This window comes from Mustela erminea, chromosome 14 (genome assembly GCF_009829155.1).
Source record: "Mustela erminea isolate mMusErm1 chromosome 14, mMusErm1.Pri, whole genome shotgun sequence".
NCBI classification, from domain to species: domain Eukaryota; kingdom Metazoa; phylum Chordata; class Mammalia; order Carnivora; family Mustelidae; genus Mustela; species Mustela erminea.
Window position 1 is genome coordinate 47,976,173 of NC_045627.1, and position 20,645 is coordinate 47,996,817.

General features: G+C 39.6%; 1 protein-coding gene across 2 annotated transcripts; it reads left to right on the plus strand.

Annotated features, from left to right (window-relative positions):
* Positions 1-1,220: 1,220 nt before the first annotated feature.
* Positions 1,221-20,260, plus strand: GHITM (growth hormone inducible transmembrane protein). 2 transcript variants are annotated; one of them, XM_032312621.1, is made up of 9 exons: positions 1,221-1,355; positions 2,744-2,908; positions 4,130-4,229; positions 5,516-5,627; positions 6,237-6,378; positions 9,588-9,696; positions 16,549-16,737; positions 17,177-17,348; positions 18,810-20,260. In XM_032312621.1, the coding sequence occupies exons 2-9, from the start codon at positions 2,780-2,782 to the stop codon at positions 18,892-18,894; spliced, it is 1,038 nt and encodes a 345-aa protein (XP_032168512.1). In that variant the 5' UTR covers positions 1,221-1,355; positions 2,744-2,779; the 3' UTR covers positions 18,895-20,260. The 2 variants fall into 2 exon arrangements, with proteins under 2 accessions (XP_032168512.1, XP_032168513.1); XM_032312622.1 differs by lacking the exon at positions 1,221-1,355 and adding an exon at positions 1,596-1,965.
* Positions 20,261-20,645: the final 385 nt, after the last annotated feature.

The window sequence follows — 20,645 nt, forward strand, 5'->3', positions numbered from 1 at the left end:
TATAGGGAGAAGAAGAAGAAAAAAAAACACTAAAGTAGCTAAACAAAGAATCCATTTGCTAGCTAATCAAATTGGGTGAAGATCTAAAGATTAAATTGATCTTGCTTGACCTGTTCACTATCTTAAGTGACAGCTTCTCTACAGTGTTTTCCTGCCATTTTCAAAGTACAGAAATAAAAATTGTGAGCTGCCAAACTGTTTTATTATCCACATAAAATGTAAACCTTTATGTTTGTCAAGATTTACATGGTTAGAGGATTATCATAAATCACAATTAACAATAACTGAGGAGATAAGGCTCATGAATTTTACACGTTGTTAATCATCTTATCTAAAATAGCATCCCTCTAAGGCTTTATGTGGCTTTATTTTTCTCCATGGTACTTATCACCACCAAACGTTTTGTCTATTTTTTGTCTCCACCAGAAAGTCAACACAGTAAGGGCAAGGACTTTGTTTTGTCCAAACAACAGTATTGGTTGTGTTTTATTCATTTGTATACATCCCTAGTTCAGTGTTTGGTACAAAGTGCGACTCAGCAAATATTTGTATAATGGATAAAAGATAGTGAAAGAAAAAAACAAAACAAAATCTCTGTCGTGTAGCCGAGACGTGGCTTTTCACTTTATAAATTATGTGTAATGAAAACATCTTCACAGTCCTCAGGACAAAGTAAGATGCAGAGACTGTTGTATCATGCTTGTAATACAAGTACACACCGAAGCTTGAAAATGTTTCGTGGAAGATCAGAGCAACCGGGAGGAAACCCTGCTAAAATCCGGCCGGTGACCTTGTGTGATTTAGACCCCTTCCTAGTTTTCATGAGCCAGCCTTAGGCGTCAGACCCAAGAAACGGACTGGCTCCACTCTGAAAGTACCACGCTTGGCACACTCTCCATCTCGCAAAAGGAGAAAAAAAGCAACATGAGGAAAGCAAAGGGGCAACGGAAAAATTTTTAGTTCTCACACATTTAATATTCTTTTTCAATTTTTACGTTTTTGTTAAGTGCCGCTAGTGAAACTGTTCAGACAAAAAAGAAGACTAGCCCCGCTACCCATAGCTAACATGGCTGAAATGCCTTCGTTGCCCACACCCAAAATGGACTCCGACTATGACGCTTCCCTCTGGCCCGGAAGCCCACCTGCCTACTGTACCAGCCCTTCCGTCAGAGATCTGCTCATGATTGGGTGACCCTAGTGTTTGGCGATTCTCCGGATGTTGCGTCACTCAGTGAGTAGGGGAAACTGCGCGCGCAGAGGCAGTAAGGAGCGGGCGGAGGTCCAGAGAGGTGTGCGCGTTTGCGTTTCGCCGGCCCGGAAGGGTAATTGTGCGGTTGAGGTGACCGAGGACTGAGGTATGGCTACTCCGGGCCTGCTAGCACCGGAGATCCGCTGCCCTGACGATCGGCTTCGTGGGGCCGTTGGGTGCATCTGAAATGGGCTGAAGGCGGCGTCGCTGCTGGATGCGTCACAGCCTGGCGGTGCCACAGCTTGGCGGCTCGTTAGGGTCATCGTTCTGCGGGTGACCGGGTGAAAGGGGGCGGCGGCGGCGGCGGGGCCTGGGCTGGCGGGCAGGGGCTCGTCCCCGCTGCCCTCTTCTCCCTCGGGCACAGGTGCTGAATCACCCAGCGGCTGGGCCGCACAGCCGCCGCCCTTTCAGATAAGGGAGTGCGGGAGTGGGGGTGTTAGAGGCGAGGGTGTTGTAGGGTTATGCGTTGACTTTGGGAGACTGGACGCTTGCTGCCGAGTTCTCAACTGAATCTGGAGAGCTGGGTGAACTTTCTCGGGGGACCGGGCGTCTGGGCTTGGTCATACTTCATCCGTTTTATAGCCAACGCACCTGAATCTCGGAGGGCAGACACTCACGAGGCCACTTTGGGCAGATTTCCATTTCGTTCTGTTGCGCGACATGCAGGCCACTCAACGAGGCCTCGTTCCGGGTCAGTGTGTTAACTACCGAAAGAGGTAAACCGCCACAGGCTGAGATGATGTAATGGCGTGAAAGTTGTAGAAGGTCTCGGTACTTTCTCAGTGGTGTACACCCGGTATAGATTCAGGGGCAGAGCTGGAAGTTCGCTGGGTTAGGTATTTTTTAGCAAAGATTCTCAGCTTTGGGGGAATGCTAGGTAAAACATTCGTGGGTCCCGGTCCTAGAGGTTAAATCATTAGGACCAGAGTTAAGACCCAGCATCTACATTTTAAGATGCATCCCAGGTGGTTTCAGTGCCTTGAGTATTTTTATCACATTTTGAAGGGAAGTAATATTTGGCATGTTTAGCAGAAATTTAAATGTTTGATTACTGTTGATGTTGTGAAACCTTACAGTGCAGCATGACCTTGAAGAGTTACTAATCTCTTCCTTGGATGACATTTTTCTTCTGCTCAAAAGTTATACAGTCTTGTTTTAAATTTGCCCATTGAATGCTTAAAACCACAGTTATAAAAGCCATCACACACACTGCAGTCGTAGTAAGATATTAACATCTGCACAGACAAGTCATACACCATACTGTTCAAGCTGGGATTTAATTCTGTTTTGGTGATCATCCCAAATTGGGTTCTGTGGGAACCCAATTGTGAAATAACAAGGAATAAGCCGACAATTCATCATTAAATTTTAAAAGGTCCCTACTCCATTTTTCTACTAAAACATGATTGACCGGCCCTTCTGTGTCTCTGCATCTTTTCTGTGCCATTCCCTTAGTTGGTTAATGGGTTACTTTTCATCTGTGTCTCAAACTAGCATTTCAGATCTGCTTGGTAAACCTGGTGCACCACCATGCTGGCCGCAAGATTTGTGTGTCTCCGGACACTCCCTTCCAGGGTCTTCCAACCAGCTTTCACCAAGGCCTCACCTATTGTGAAGAATTCCATCACGAAGAATCAATGGCTCTTAACACCTAGCCGGGTAAAGATAATCTGATATCTTAATATTATGTCCATCTCTTTGTGCACAGGGACTCTTTCCTTTTTTTTTTTTTTTTTTTTAACTGTATGAAGCTTCCTGTTCTACCATTAGTGGCCATGATAATAGTCCCACATCAGCTCTTACTCCCCATTAGTTTTGTGTCATTGTGTTCCTCCTTATCATATAAGATAGAAAGAGCTGCTATAACTTTCTCTTTACCTACAGCTCTTAGAGTTTCATTCTGAGAATTTACAGTGATTGTGTGAGATTGAGAGCTGTATGTACAGCAAGGAAATCTTGGAGAGCCTATAGTCAAAAGCTTAAGAACACAGGAATATTAACATTTCATCAGTAGCTTATTAATAATGTCATTTCAGCTCTTGATTAAAGAGTGGTAAAATCCATCAGGTTAGAGATTTTCTTTTTTTTTTTTTCTAATAGATTTCTCCAGAATTCAGATTAGAAGTATAAATTTTGAAATGTGAGGTAGATAAGGAAATATATATAAGCTAAAAGAGACAACTGTTTTCCTCTTGAATTAACTGTTCTGCTGTTGAAAAAGAGCTAAAAAAAAAAAAAAAAAGGTAATAATCATCCGTTCCTTTGACTTTATGTTAAGGAAAGGTAATTTTCTTTAGCCCATTTCCCAGGTGAAAAAAAAAAAAAAAGGTAGCCAATACTTAATGCATGAATGTTTTTTGTAATTTTTTTTTAATATTTGTTTATTCAACACAGAGAGAGATCACAAGTAGGCAGAGAGGCAGGCAGAGAGAAGAGAGGGGGAAACAGGCTCCCCGGTGAGCAGAGAGCCCGATGCGGGGCTCGATCCGGGGAATCTGGGATCATGATCTGAGCTGAAGGCAGAGGCTTAACCCACTGAGCCACCCAGGTGCCCCTGCATGAATGTTTTTTAAAAGCTAGTGTTTAAAATATGATTCTGGAGATATAAGTCTGTAGTTTATGAAGTAATTATTATTGAAACTTTAAGAAGTTAAGTTGTAAACGAAGACTTTAAGTGAATCACTTCAAAGATAGACCATAGGTAGGTAGGGTCTGCATTTAATTTTTTAGATTGGCTAACAGACCTTTATAATGAAACTACATACATAGAAAGTACCAAGTTATATAGAGTTTTTTGGTATAATGAGATATAATTATCTTCTATTAATAACATTCTGTTTTGCTTTATGTGTCAATTGTCTTTGTTTTCATGTATATCAGCAATATGCCACCAAGACAAGAGTTGGGATCCGGCGCGGGAAAACTGGTCAAGAAATTAAGGAGGCAGCAATGGAACCATCAGTGGAAAAAATATTTAAAAGTAGGCAGTAGTTTTCAGTTTTTGAACTAGAGTATGTGAAAATGTTTTAAGAAGTCCATGAACAGCCTTCTAAAACTGTGTGCAAACTTTGTATGTGACTGTTTTCTGGGAAGAAAGGCAGTCATTCTTCAGGAACTCATGATCCAGAAAAGGTTGATACTTCACACTGGTTTCGTTGATTCCCAATCATATTTCTTCTAGAGAAAATTTTACTTTTACCATTAAAGTAAAAAAAAAGGATTAATAGTTAATATGCCATGATATAAAAAATACAGTCTGTTAAGGAAGTTCAGTTGAAGTTATATGAACTCTTAATTCAAGCATGTAATGATGAATGTTTTAGGAGAAAAATCACTAAAACGGATATTAATAAAAGCCTAGCTCTTCAATAAGAGTCCTCATAATTGGTTGTTCACATATGGCCTCCCTGGAAACAATACCTTAATGAAGTTTGTTTGAATTTCATCTTTGCAAGTTTAGATTGTTAATCTACCCAAATCTATTCATAGAACACTTGCTGGCTAACGACCTTACAAAGTGTCAAATGTAATGGGAAAGAGCTGTAATCTGTATCCATCTGGACAGTTCTTCCTGATTAATAAGTTTTCCCTAAAAAATAAATTACATGAATCATAAACTATAGCTTAGTAGTACTCTGAGTGAACAGATTCAAACTAAAAGGAGTGAGGTGCAGCCAGGTAAGGGTTGGTCAGTTGTTTGTTTCACCTGCTCTTCTTCAGGGGACCCTCTCCCTTGATTGTGCTACATAAACACTGATTACATCCTTGGTTCCTTTTTTTCTTTGTCTACATCAAGCATCATCTTTGTTAATGGCACTTTATTTTATTTTTTTTTAAGATTTTATTTATTTGACAGTTAATGACATTTTATACACTGGTATAACTATTAACATTTCTTTCTCATCTTTTTCTTTCTAAGAGCATGAGGATATAACCCAGATTCTTATGAATGAAATAGTATGTATTAGAGAAGTATCCCCATGTCTACAGACACACTGCATCCTTAAATTTCTTCAGAGTGAAATTAGAGGCTAATCAGTTCTGGTCCTTTTTGTATTATTACACCTATGTTTTAGCAGTGCCCTTTTTTACTGGTCCCCTAATTTTGAAGCCACTTATATCCGCATATGTTCTAATTATGGCTGTTAAAAGGACTGTGGTATATAGATTTTCCCCATACAAATATTAGAAAGGGCTTACCATTAGCATGTTTAATTTAGTCAAGACATGACTTTATTAATGTGCATTTCCCCCTGTGTTCTGCAGTTGATCAGATGGGAAGATGGTTTATTGCCGGAGGGGCTGCTGTTGGTCTTGGAGCATTGTGTTACTATGGCTTGGGAATGTCTAATGAGATCGGGGCTATTGAAAAAGCTGTGTAAGTAAATCATTCCCAAACATTTCCTATCTTGAAGGCTCCAGTTTTGTTTTCATCCATCTCTTTTGCCACTTTTGGAATGTTTTATATCTAAACTCCTAACTATAGAAATACACTTGCATGAAAAAAATTTCTTAGCATCTGTTCAAACTTAAGTCTTTTGCTAAGGTTATATGTGTTTAAGCAAGGAGGAAATGTGTTGCTTTGTATATGTGCCGAGCACTTACGTTTTGGATCATTTAAATTTTTTTTTTTTTAAGATTTTATTATTTATCAGAGAGAGGGGGGAGAGAGCGAGCACAGGCAGACAGAATGGCAGGCAGAGGCAGAGGGAGAAACAGGCTCCCTGCTGAGCAAGGAGCCCGATGTGGGACTCGATCCCAGGACGCTGGGATCATGACCTGAGCTGAAGGCAGCTGCTTAACCAACTGAGCCACTCAGGCGTCCCTTGTATCATTTAATTTTATAACTCCCAATATATCTGTCATTTCCATAATAAATAAGACTAGAGGAATAAATTGGTATTTCCCAAAGTTTCCGAGCTGTGAATGATTTAACCAAAACTTATATCCATATTTCTGTAAATTAATCATGTTGTGTTTCTTACAGAATTTGGCCTCAGTATGTGAAGGATAGAATTCATTCTACCTATATGTATTTAGCAGGAAGTATTGGTTTAACAGCTTTGTCCGCCCTGGCAGTGAGCAGAACTCCTGTTCTCATGAACTTCATGATGAGAGGCTCTTGGGTGGTAAGTCAGATTTATTTTCTTTTTTCACTAATTATCAAATGATTAAACCAAAAATATTGGGGTGGTATTAAATGGAAGGGAATCCCTTACTATATTGAACAGTTGTTCAGATCTGTGAATTAATAAGGCAACTGAGACAAAGTAGAAATTATATTCTGAGGTAAATCACAGATTATTCTTTGTTGAGTATTGTATTCAAATAGTGCCAAAGGGGTTGAAAATCAAACTTTACAAGGAATATCCAACTCACCTGGGAGCAGAGATCAAACAGCCTGTGTTTTATAGAGTTTGGTTAATGGGAGGTGGGGGAGGCCGGCAATAAATGCAAAATCATCAGTGGAAAATATTTGTTGCTAGCACTCTGAACTCTCTTGACCCTGTGTAAGGTTTTAGATTCTGTGTTTCTTGAGCTTTTGTTATTTTGCTAGATAAAAAAAAAAAATTCAAAAGTGATAGCTATTTTTCTATTGTCTGGTTGAAGAAATGAGCTTGAGTAAGTGGTAAAGGATGCGCAATAGGAATTAGAAAATGTAAAACAAGTTGAAAGACTGTTTTTGTCTTAGACCAGTAGTGACGTTCTATGCAAGAGACATTATTGCATCAGAACTGTTGGAGGTTGGCATTTTTTATTGCAGGAGAGGACAAAGGTAGTCAAGGTTTGCAGAACAACTTGAGCAGAGGAGAAGAGGAGTCATTAAAACTGGCTTCACACATGATCTGAGGGTCCTGGGATTCAGCCCCGCACTGACCTCCCTGCTCAGTGGGAAGTCTGCTTCTTGCTCGCTCACTGTCTCACTTGCTCACTCTCTCTCTCAAATAAATAAAACCTTAAAAAAAAAAAAAAAAAGACTGAGGTAAAACTGGCTTCACAGTAGTGTCAAGAGTGAAGTTGGAGTATTTGAGGTCTAGAGTGTGAAGAAGACAATTAGGAAGACAATGTTCAATTGCCACACTGAGGAGAGTACCCAAGTAGTCAGAGGCCAGGGCAAATATTGAAACAGCAAAAAAATTTTTTTATTTAAGAACTCAAATGAAAGACACGAGAAGCGAGTATACCAACTACGGCTTTGTAAAATCTGTGAAATGAGGAATTGTAAGAATGTGAACTATAAATTTGAGACTAGAACGGACTGGAGGAGGGGAGAGTTTGTATCATACAGATGTCCCATCACTAGCCAGATCTAACTAACTTCCATCCATCTTCCAAAACCATACTATTTCCACTGCACTTTCCAAAGGAGAACCATTTAGGATAGCGTGGCCTTTTGGACACTAAGTATAATTCAAATGGGTGTTATGAATCTCCTAACCCAGAAGTTCGTGAGGGCACAGACTAAGCGTGGTGCATTCTCACCAGGAATGTAAGTTTTTATCAGGTAGATAATATAAAACAGGGCTTTTTAACAAAACACTATGGCTGCAAGAGAAAAATTAAAATATACAGAAGAGTTCAGCCCCTGAAGTAAGACTTCAAAGAAGTTTTGTGCTTGGGCCATATTCTCAAGCTTCCTGGGGGCAGAAGATGACTCTCACCTGCTGTTAGGGCTACTTAAATAAAATAGTTTGGAAAGCCAGGCAGCTGTTACAGAGATGAAGATGAAGCTTTTGAGGGGTGACAGACATACCAATAAGGTCAAAGTTAGTACCAAGTGATTTTGGAACAGAGAAGAGGCTTGTGGCTGTCAGTGTCCCTCCCAGAAAAACTTCCCATGCGAGAAGGTAACCCTTGGATAAGTCAGCCAGATAGAAAAGAGGATTTCTTAGGCAAAATGAATAGAATTAAAGATCTATTTGCAGCTCCACCATTTCATGTAGCTGGAGTGTGTAGAGTATGGAAAAGTAAAAAGCAAAAAATGCAGTTGGGTCATGAACATGAAGGACCTTAAAGAAAAATAATGTAATTGTAAATATCCTGAAAATGCCTTACATTTGAATGAAGTACGAAGAAATGTATGAAGTTGTTTTTAGTAATTATCTCTCCATTAAAAAATGATTAAGTAGAACCCAGTGTGCTTATTTATATTAATGGGAGAAGAAACAGCTGTACTTTACATCAGTGTTGAACATTCTCATGCCGTGGGTCAGACAGGTAATGCAGAGGAAATAAATTGATCTTTGAATAGTGGGGCTACGAAATATCTGCCATTTTATCCAAGAGCTGCAGGTGTGCAGTTCCTGCTTCATGTTTTTTAAAGGTTCAGTATCATCTTTTTCTATTATATGCACAAGGAATATTTAAGTGTGAATATGCACAAGCAATATTTAAGTGTGAAAAACAATATGGCAATCTAAGGCAAAGAAAAGGGATGGAAGACCAAGTCAGCCAGAAAACTAAGAGAATAGATAAGTAGAATCTTACCCCTCTCCTCTATTTTCCATGTGCTTCAGTTTTTTAGGTTTTTATTTAGCATATGATGGAGTTCAAGACAATGCGCTATTATGTATATATTCTAATTGGTGTATCATGATTAATTTTTTTTAAATGCTGTCTGTGCTATACAAAATTATTTTGGAATTCTTATTTTTTAAGATTTATTTATTTAAAGATTTTATTTGAGAGAGAATGAATGTTGGGGGTGGGGAGCAAAGGGACAAGCAGACTCACTGCTGAGCAGAGAGCAGGATGTGGGACTCAGTCCCAGGATGTGAAATCATGACCTGAGCTGAAGCCAGATGCTTAACCAGCTCAGCCATTCAGGCACTCTCAAGATTTATTTATTGAGAGAATAAGTGTGATGGAGCATGTGTGCCTGAGGAGGTGGGGGGTGGGGGGTGGTGGCTGGAAGTAGTGGGGTAGTTGGGGCAGAGAGAGAGAATCCAAAGCTGACTCCATGCTGAGCTCAGAGCCAGACATGGGCTCCATCTCATGACCCTGAGATCATGACCTGAGCCAAAACCAGGAGTCAGATGTTTAACCAACTGAGCCACCCAGGCACCTCTATTTTGGGATCCTTAAAGAGGTTTTGTTAGACCTCTCTGTCTAGCAAAAATAAAATTTTAAAAAGATGGTATCTGTCAAAGCTCAACTCACTTGAAGGTGTCTGCAAAACTTTGTGTGACAGTAGGGGGCACTCTTGCCTCCTGCTTGGATCCGTTCACTATCCTTTAAGTGGGCTGTTTTGGAGGGACTAGCAGAACTTGGAACTTGTAGGCTTCTACTTGGTTGTTGTATAAAGATTGATTTTTCTCAGTAATAATGTGTCTTTTAGACGATTGGTGCAACCTTTGCAGCCATGATTGGAGCTGGAATGATGGTACAATCAATACCATATGACCAGAGCCCAGGCCCAAAGCACCTTGCTTGGCTACTGCATTCTGGTATGTTCTAATTTTAATTTTTTACTTAGCAACCTTCATTACTTTTTTTTCTTCTTTTTTTAGTGGCTCTTCATAACTGTAAATGACTTGTGTATAATTTAATAAAACCTTGTGTTTAGAAAACACTTACTAGTTCTTTTGTACTTACTAGTGGTTGTTTATTGCCAGACATCTTCTCTGAAAAGTTAATGATTCTGCTGCTTAGACCATGGGCATCCCCAGTATTACATTTGGCCTCCTGTGGCAGTCTAGTATATATGCAGAGATTTCCTTTATGTATTTTGTGTGCTTCTGGGAGGGTTTCAGACCTGGTACACATTACCTGAGAATTGTTCTTATGTATTTTTAGAAAATTTTTTAAATGAGGGTGGAGAAGAAAAGGAGGAGGTAAGACACATGAAAGAATAGGAGTAGAGGATTTTGCAGTGGAGCATTGGAAGAAAGAACCCAGTAAAAAACATCATTGGAAGTGCACGTTTGTGTCTGATATGGTTAGCTCAATCATTATTTAGATAGGTTTAGCACAAAGTTACTGTAGACAGGGCAAAGGCTACCCACCTTTGGTATTGTAGGACAGTTTTAATATCCTTTTGTAGGTGTATGTTGTGATTCCTCCCTTAATTGTGGAGACACAAATACTTTGGATAACGTGTTTTCCTTCTCAGGTATCCCAGGAGAGTCTGACTGTGGGTTGAACAGAGGCAGCTAGACCCAGAAACAGAAGTACTTAGATACATGTTCTTTACCACAAAACGAGACATATTTTGTTTTTTTCCAGTTTTTTTTTTTAATTTGAGTATAGCTGACACAATGTTACAGTAGCTGCAGGTATACAGCATAGTGATTCAGTTTCTCTGTATGTTTTGCTATACTCCCCACAAGTAGCTACCATCTGTCACCACACACAGCACTATTGCAGTATCACTGAATGTGTTCCCTGCGCTGTGCCTTTTGCTCCTGTGACTTGATTGCATAACTGGAAGCTTGTATCTCCCACTCCCCTTCACCCATTTTGCATACCCTACCATCTCCCCTCGGGCAACCATCAGTTTGCTCTCTGTCTCTGTGGATCTGTTTCTGCTTTTTATTCGTTTATTCACTTAAATAAAACAAGACAAATTTTATAAGCATTTTCCTGAAACTTACAGGGAAACAGACTGAAATGTTTCTAACCCGGGTCAGTAAATGGAAATTAGGTATTTGGCATCCAGTATGAAAAATTTCTGGCGTGAACTGTGTCATTTATATTCTTCCCGTGCTGTCTTTGTTTTGGTAAATATGAGACAGCATGACTTGACAGCCTCAGTTTTGAAAGTCTCTTCTGTTAAGGTCTGAGGTTATTCAACTGTAGGTACTCTCCAGGGAGCTTTACCAGATAAAATCCTTGTGATTGAGGGAGATGGTCCATTGTCTTCTAGTACCAGTAACCTGCTTTTAAGGAAAAAAAATTACTCAAGATACATGTACTTCTATGAAATGTAGTATCTGAGTACTATCTGTAAATACTTAAGGATTATTTTGCTTTAGAACAACTACATACCATAGTAGTGTACAAAACTTTTTTCTCTCAGGTATATGTATTCTTGCATTAAAACACCAAAATCCTCACCATCTGAGTTTAGCATTAGTATGTTACCCAGAGAATGGAGTTCTGCGCCTATTTCCCATTTTAGACACTGTTTTCCTTGAGAGGACAAGTTCAGTGTTTTATCTCTGATAAGTATTAAATACTTAGTGGCTTATTGAATTAAATTAAAATAGCTATATAGTTTGAGTTTAGAATAAGGGCTCTCTGGGTTGCTTAGAAAACTCCTTTAATGTGCTATAAACTACTGGTTCAAAGTATTTTATGTGTTGGAGGGGGCCCCCAAGACCACCCATTCATTCATTTAGGGTTTTTTTGGTTTTTTAGAAGAAGCATATACTTGTACTCAGAGCTAAAGTTTATTACAGTGAAAGAACACATGATAGCATCTGCAAGGGGAAAAAATACAGGTAGAGTCTGGAGAAATTCATCCACAGGCTTTCAGTGCTCCCTGCTTGCTTTGAGGGGACTTAGCAAGGAAGTGAAAAGTACAGTGAGATGGAAGCCCATTAGAGACTTGAAGCCTGAGGGCTGAGGGTTTTTATTAAGGATTAATCATAGAAGTACCTTCCTAGTAACTACCAAGATACAGATTTCCAGAAGGAAAGCAGGCTTTCAGCATAACTCACATTGTTTTCACAAGTAGTCTAACCCTGCCAGTTACAGAATGCTTCATGTGCCAAGTTCTTAAGTAGCCAAGGACCAGCCCACAAGCAAGTCTTTTTAAAGATGACCTTGGGCTTGCTATAGTGACCTTTCGCTGTACAGCATGAATGTCAGTTTTTGCTTTACATTTCATCTGTATCTTAAGCCATGCAGGCAGGCATTCGCATTTCCATTTCATGGATGAGGAAATAGAGGCTATGTGAGGTTACACTGGCAGTTGCCACAGTCAAAACTGACACACTTACTTCTTCGAGTCCAGCCCTCTCTCCTCTACTCTTTCTTTCACTGGTATGATTGAGATGAGACTTGCAGGGAGTTTGGATGACCCAAAGGCAGTCCCTCACAATATTAAAGGGACATCAGAGTTGGCTTTTGACGAGTATTAACTTACCAGTGCATTCCATTTTAATTTTTCACCCAGATGTTTAGCATTGTGTTAACACAGCTGTGGTCTTACTCAGGATTAAGTGATACTATGTAGGAATTACTGAATGATCATTGGAAAAACTATTCTAATTGTGTTTTTCCTCCCAGCTTTATTAGGATATAATTGACACATAACACCCTATAAATTTTAAACTGGTTGATTTAATACATTTATATATTGCAAAATGATTACCACCAAAGCATTAGCTAACACTCCATTCCACATTTACTATTTTTTGTGGTGAGAACATGTAAAATGTATTCTGTTAACAACATTCAAGTATATGATACACGATTAGCTATAATCACCATGATGTATGTTAGGGCTTCAAATTTGTTCATCTTATATTTGGAAATTTATACCCTTTGACCAGTTATCTCCTCATTTCCCCCACATTTCTACCCCTGGTAACCACCACTCTTCTCTGTTTCTCTGAATTTGACTTTTTACTATGACTTTTTTACTATGTAGGAATTACTGAAATGATCTTTTTTTTAGGTTTCCTAATACAATTGAGATCATGTGCTGTTTGTCTTTCTCATATTTCTTTCTTTCTTTCTTTCTTTCTTTTTTTTAGATTATTTATTTATTTATTTGACAGAGAGATCAGAAGTAGGCAGAGGCAGGCAGAGAGAGAGAGGGAGGGGAGCAGGCTCCCTGCCGAGCAGAGAGCCCAATGCAGGGCTTGATCTCAGGACCCTGAGATCATGACCTAAGCCGAAGGCAGAGTCTTTAACCCTCTGAGCCACCCAGAGGCCCCTCTTTCTCATATTTCACTTAGTGTAATGCCTTTGGGGTCCATTCATATTGTCAAAAATGGCAAGAGTTTATTTTTTTTATATCTGAATATTACTCTGTTTTATATATATACCACATCATCTTTATCCATTCACCCATTAAAGGACAATTTGATCTTTGGATCTTGGAGATTGTGAACAGTGCTGCTGTGAACATGGGGGCACAGTCACCTCTGTGACATCCTGATTTCAGTTCTTTTGGTTAAAAGCCCAGAAGTGGGATTGTTGAATGATATGGTAGTTATAGTTTTAATTTTTTAAGGAACCCCCATACTTTTCCATACTGGCTGTACCAGTTGGATGAATGCCAGTTTGATTCACAATAATATTGAGCTATCCTTGTTCTGTAACTGATGTGTCCTTAAGTAGCAAACATCTATTACCATTTAAGATTTTTATGAGAAAATATCATTGAAAGATCTCTGACAGCCTCCCTAAAAGTTTTGCTAAAGGTGCAGGACAGCTGGACTACAGCTGCCTACACCCTCAGAAAACTAGCCTTAGAGAACAGGCTCACCAAAGAGCCAGATGGTGTGGAACAGACCTTTGGAGGGACCTTCCTGCAGCTGACAAGAAAGTCCTGGAGGACCAGACTACCCCCCACAAAGGTCTCTAACTCAGGGGCTACTGTTGGGAAAAGGCCAGGACTCAGGTGCCCACATTCTGTGAGGACAGGTCTCCCAGAGGGCCAGAACACACGAGCCTGATTGCCAAAGAGTTAGGCCACGAGAGTTGGACCTCTCAGAGGACTGTGGCGTCTAGGATGAGGCCTTGGCAGAGCATGGTGGCCAGGATCTTTGGAAGATTAAGCCACCCAAGGGCCAGCCCCCCAGTGATAAAAGCTCCAGAGATAGAATCTCCAGTGAACCTAGCCATGAAGAACGGAAAGAGGATTGTACCATGGTTGTCAAGGCCAGCTGGGAAATTGTTCGGCAGGGTCAGCCTACATAGGAGAGGACCACGGGAGGGACAGACCATGGAAAACAGGACCACCAAGCTAGACCCTGGAGAGCCAGGGGAGGACCAGGTGTCGTGGGGTGGGAGGTGAAAGGGCCATGCGGAAGACAGGGCTTCATTCATCCTTGCTCCCTGGTACCAGCTCTGTGTCCTACCCCCTGCCATTGGTGGCTAATGGGGTCAAGGGAAGCTGGAAAAATTAGCTGGCACATCAGTATAGAGAAAGGAGGAAGAGGACACTCTTTCATCCTCTTCCTGTGGCTTAATCCAAATTTCAGGACAGAGAGTTACCTGGGGTAAGTAAAGTTGGGAGCCTGATGGAGAATAAAGGTTTTTCTTGGCTTCTGCAAAAAAATACATTTTGGGGGCACCTGGTTGGCTCAGTGGGTTAAGCCTCTGCCTTCAGCTCAGGTCATGATCTCAGGGCCCTGGGATCAAGCTCCACATCAGGCTCTCAGCTCAGCAGGGAGCCTGCTTCCCCCTCTCTCTCTCTGCCTGCCTCTTTGCCTACTTGTGATCTTTCTCCCTCTGTCAAATAAAATCTTTTTTAAAAAATACATTTTTTTGCTAAAAATTTTGCTGTCTGTTGTAAAACTGTTGGGATTCCTTATACACAATGGAATACTATGCATCCATCAAAAGAAATGAAATCTTGCCATTTGCAACGACGTGGATGGAACTAGAGGGTATCATGCTTAGCGAAATAAGTCGGTCGGAGAAAGACAACTATCCTATGATCTCCCTCATATGAGGAAGTGGAGATGCAACGTGGCAGGTTAAGGGGGTAGGAGAAGAATAAATGAAACAAGATGGGATTGGGAGGGAGGCAAACCATAAGTGACTCTTTTTTTTTTTTTTTTTTTTTTAAGATTTTATTTATTCATTTGACACAGAGAGATCACAAGTAGGCAGAGAGGCAGGCAGAGAGAGAGAGAAGGAAGCAGGCTCCCCGCGGAGCAGAGAACCCGATGCGGGACTCGATCCCAGGACCCTGAGATCATGACCTGAGCCGAAGGCAGCGGCTTAACCCACTGAGCCACCCAGGCGCCCCCATAAGTGACTCTTAATCTCACAAAAGAAACTGAGGGTTGCTGGGGGGAGGGGGGTTGGGAGAAGGGGGGTGGGGTTATGGACATTGGGGAGGGTATGTGCTATGGTGAGTGCTGTGAAGTGTGTAAACCTGGCGATTCACAGACCTGTACCCCTGGGGATAAAAATACATTAATATGTTTATAAAAAATTAAAAAAATTAGAAGAAAGACAGTAGAGTAACCAAGAAAATTAAAAACATACACACTCACACACACACCCCTACACCTCTGTTGGGATTCCTAATAGAAATGTAAAGATTCATAGAGGAATGTTTATCCAGTGTCTGTCTTACAGCAAAATAAATTTTTAATTATTTATTATCATGAGTTATATCTTCCTACTCAATCTAGAAATGTTACTCTCAACAAAAGAGATACTGGTGTTGACATTATATATGGCAATAGCTGTGCCTATTCCATGAGTTAAATATGGACATTTAATGTTTAAGAGGATGGATAACTTGCTCTACTTACCACTGAAATAATGCCTTGTCTAAGATCAATTTTTTTTTTAATTAGGGAGTTCTGTTTGCTAATTTTTTATACCTTTTGCTGTAATTTTTCTGAACTTGTTTGTAAATATCTGACAACTGAAATTACTATTCAGAAGCTGAGATGATATTCCCTATTCCACAAGGAAACAGCACTGCCTGTCCTTGAAGTTCCTGCATTTTAGGATTAGCATCCTATACCATTCTCTCGCTTTACCTTGTTCCCTCTTGGCAGGAGCCAAGACCTTCAGTTATTCATATCAAGGCGTTTAATCTCAATTCTCATACATAATGGTCGTTGTTGCATAGAATACCAGTAGGCTCACATCCCGGTAATGACGTATAAAGAATTTGATAAAGTTACTTAAAAATCTAGATTAGTGTTTGTACTCTTGAATTGAGACAGTTTAAGAATAGTGTTATTGGGGCACCTAGGTGCCTTGGTTAGTTGGGCGACTGCCTTCAGCTTAGGTCATGATCCTGGAGTCCTGGGATTGAGTCCCACATCGGTCTCCCTGCTCTACAGGAAGTCTGTTTCTCCCACTGACCTCTTTCCTCTTGTGTTCTCTGTCTCATTCTCTCTTTGCTTCTCTCTCTCTCTCAAATAAATAAAATCCTTAAAGGAAAAAAAAAAAAAAAGAACAGTGTTATTGTTGTGATTTCGAATTTGGATAGCCGCAAGTTTGGGTTGTGGGATTCAGGGGTAGTATGACCTAGGTAAGGGAGAGACTTCGTAGTCCTATTGTTTAACAATGAGGTGTACGATATTCACTTAAAAGTGGCTTTTTTTTTTTTTTTTTTTTTGGTATTTAGTAAAAACTGCTTGCTGTTTCTCCAGGTATAATGGGTGCAGTGGTGGCTCCACTGACGATATTAGGGGGGCCTCTTCTCATCAGAGCTGCATGGTATACAGCAGGCATTGTGGGAGGCCTCTCCACTGTGGCCATGTGTGCACCCAGTGAGAAGTTTCTGAACATGGGAGCACCCCTGGGAGTGGGCCTGGGTCTCGTCTTCGTATCCTCACTGGGTAAGCGGCTATGTTTTGAGACTCTTGGTATCCTAAAATCATTGTTGGTACTCAGTTATCCTAATGGAGGGAATTTATTAAGAGTCACTTTTAAAAGTTTAAAAGGGAGACACTGATTAGAGTGTATTTTCCTGTTTGGCATCATGGTAAACTATTATTTTTTGTTTTACCGAATACATCTAAAATGGAAAAGTTGGTCTGAAGAACATGAAAGTTACTCTTGATCAAGAGCCTTTCTGTAATGTAAGCAAGTGACCTGCTGCAGGAATGAGTATAATGGATTTGGAATTGAATATGCATGAAATTATATAGTGCGTTTAGTCAGTCCTTTTCTTATCTGTGCCGTACATCAAAAGAAGTTTGCTTGTTTCTGTCTTAAGTAACATTCATCATAGATCAATTACAGAAATGAGGCTAGTTTTTTTTTCTCCCCTTCCAGGATCTATGTTTCTTCCACCTACCACTGTGGCTGGTGCCACTTTGTACTCAGTGGCAATTTATGGTGGATTAGTTCTTTTCAGTATGTTTCTTCTGCATGATACACAGAAAGTAATCAAGCGTGCAGAAATAATACCAGCGTATGGAATTCAAAAATATGATCCCATCAATTCGTAAGTAGTCTTTAACGTCTTCCCTTTGTTACATAGTACGTTTGTGGTATTATGGTCTATTTATTTTCTGGCTATTTTAGTTTCCTAGGGTTACTGTAACAGACTACAGACTGAGTGGTAAAACAAGGGAGATTGACACTCCGGCAGTTCTGGAGTCGAGAAGTCTGAAATCAAGGTGTGACCAAATACCTTCTGAGGTCTTTGAGAGACTGTTCCATGTGCCTCTCTTCTAGCTGTTTGTTTTGGCCAGCAGCCCTGGGTATTCCTTGGCCTGTAGACACATTACCCCAGTCTCTACCTCTGTCTTCACAGCACTCTTCCTATGTGTCTGTCTCCAGTCATTTGGGATTGAGGCCCACCCTACTGCCGTATTAACCTCATTTTTTTTTTAATTTTATTAATTTATTTGACAGGCGGAGATCACACGTAGGCAGAGAGGCAGGCAGAAAGAGAGGGGGAAGCAAGCTCCCTGCTGAGCAGAGAGCCTGATGTGGGCCTCGATCTCAGGACCCTGAAATCATGACCTGAGCCGAAGGCAGATGCTTAACCCACTGAGCCACCCAGGCGCCCCATATTAACCTCATCTTAACTCACATCTTGTTTACATTTGCAGACATCCTATTTCCAAATAAGGTCACCTTTACAGGTAGAGGGATTAGGATGTCAGTGTATCTTTTTAATTCAACCCACAGCAGTAGGTTTGTCAAATTGTATCATATTTATTTCTGTTGCTGTTTGGTCTGTTTTTTATCTCGTCAGTAAGCTAAGTATACACAGAACATTTGATTAGATCATGACTAAGTAATATTTAGGTATTCGGGTAAGGCAGTATTTACCTGTTTTTGTTGATTAGCTTTATGGTGCAACTGTTACATAATAATGCTTTTCCCTTTTCTTGGACTCTTCACCAAAATAGGTTGTTTTAGCTTTCTTGAGTTTCATGTTGTCTGTCACATTTTTTGAAGTAATTTTTTTTTCCTTGAAACTGAAATTCAGTGTAATTTTTTTTTTTTAATGCTGCTTTAACACAGATTGTAACACTTTTCTTTGGTTGGTGATAGGAAGAGGGGTTGCCTTGAGGAGATATATTATATTTAAAAATGCTAGACTTCTGTCTAACACATTTTTGTGAAGGTGTTTCTTTGGTTTGGGCTCGATTATTTCATTGTCTATCGCCCAGGGGATTTTTTTGGCAAGATACTACACTCATAAGAACATGTCAGAGGATAGAATAATGATTTTTTAAATTGCCTTTTAACATTTCAAAGATTAATCTGCCAGAAAACCTTGACTTCAGTCCACGGCTTCCTTAGTTGACGTCTTTTCTTTTTTTAATTTCCATTTCATATACCTATGACAAGTAATCAGTATTAAGAAATAGCTTGTCTAGATTAAGAAATAGTTTTTATCATTGTTATTAGAATTACATCCTCTATAACTGACCATAATTTGCTTTTCCAGGATGCTGGGAATCTACATGGATACATTAAATATATTTATGCGAGTTGCCAGTATTCTAGCAACTGGAAGCAACAGAAAGAAATGACATGCCTCAGCTTCTGACTTCTTTATACGTCAGATATCTTGCTTGTTTAATAGGGACAGGTATTCATTAAATAGTTCGTACAAGCAGCTTTCACTGAAGTTTAGAAGATAAGACTTGTCACCATGTTTCAGTTGTTCCGGTGATGTGATGCTTCCGGTCTCCTTTTTCTTCTGCAGAATAAATTCATTTCTCTTCCAAATAAGCACACACATTTCTAGTGCTCATGTTTGAGTAATTCTTAAATGTTTCAGTGAATGTGAAAACTAAAGTTTGTGTTGTGAGAATTTAACTGTTCTATTCTAAAATTAATTTGACTGAAAACTAGACAACTCTGTTTTGCTGCGTATCTTTTGAAATGCAGAAATATTATAAGTAATCTCATAGGTGATGTAGAGGTTTGGTAAAGGGACCAGAGAGAAGCAAAGAGTCACCTGCAGTCATTCTTCGAATATGTAGCACTTGTGTAATTGGTGCCGAGCTATTGAGAGGGGTTTGGCTATTTAAAAACAAATCATAGCTGTTTTTACATTGATCTGTTGAACTTTTCAAAAGCATTGAGCATAAAACAAAAATACAGGTGATTCATTCTCCTGATGTTCCTTTCTTTCTCAGTGCTATCTTTACAACATCCATATAATTTTGTTTGGCTTCTCATTGTTTGACATTGCTAGGACAGTCCAGAATGTTAATTGTATGGAGAATTCCTGATACGTGTTATGTATGTGTAAGTTTTATTTTTGAACCTTATAGAACAAAATATCCTTAAAATTCTTCTCAGGATAAAGCATTCAAAGCATGAAAACTCTTGCATTTTCAAATATACAAACACTGTTTTCCTAATTGCTGAATTTTTGTGCATCTTTATTGAGATATTATTGACATATTATTAATAGAGTACATGCTTGCGTTTCCCATCTCACTTCAGGCATCAGAAAAGCCTTATGTGGCTCACACATAAGATTATGAAAGCAGTTTTTCTCCCAGCTCCCAGGACTTGGTTTCTTCTGTTCCTCTCAGACTAAGCACTTTTAAAAAAAAAAAAAAAAAAAAAGGGAGGACATAGCTAGTCTTTCTTCATGAACTGTGTCAGTCAAAACTGTAATAGGCAAAATGCTTTGTTAGAGTTTCCCGCAGCAGACTTTTCCTTCACCTGCATAGACTATTACTTGACTCTCTTGTGACATTTGTGTTTTGATACGAAAGAGTTATTTTTGGAAGTTCTTAATGAATGAACTAAGTATGTATGATTATCGAAATGACTTGTATTTTTGACAAATATTTATTACAGTAATCCAGAAGTAATTATTCTTACCACCTCAAATTACATAGGATGCTTCTTTCTGAAATAATAAAGGTTTCAGCCAGATGGTGATTGGTCTATAATTTTTCCAGCTGAACCATATGCATACTGTTTGAATAGAGGATTTGTTTCATTTGTTTTCTCTTCCTGACCTAGTACATAGAATATAGTGTGATTATGACCATGGTGCTTACCACCAGACTACCTTTATTTGAGCCTGCCTTTTCCACCTATTTCTTAGGTGACCTTGGGCAAATTACTTCACCTCTCTGTGCCCATTTTCTTATCTGTAAAATGGAGATGGTAACAGAACCAGCATCATAGGATTGGGGTAAAATGTGTGGACATTTAGCACTATGTAAGTTTTAACTGCTATTGCTGGTTTGTGGGGGGCTGGGCGGTGAGGCGAGTTGTCCTAAGAAAAATCCAAGTGCCAAACTTCTATTTTTTC

What these genes read in the sequence shown, in the direction of transcription:
- GHITM (XM_032312621.1), top strand. Translation starts at nt 2,780, where the DNA reads ATGCTGGCCGCAAGATTTGTGTGTCTCCGGACACTCCCTTCCAGGGTC. An exon ending in TGATGAGAGGCTCTTGGGTG is followed by an intron (nt 6,379 to 9,587) that starts GTAAGTCAGATT and finishes TGTGTCTTTTAG; the next exon opens with ACGATTGGTGCAACCTTTGC. An exon ending in AAATATGATCCCATCAATTC is followed by an intron (nt 17,349 to 18,809) that starts GTAAGTAGTCTT and finishes TTGCTTTTCCAG; the next exon opens with GATGCTGGGAATCTACATGG.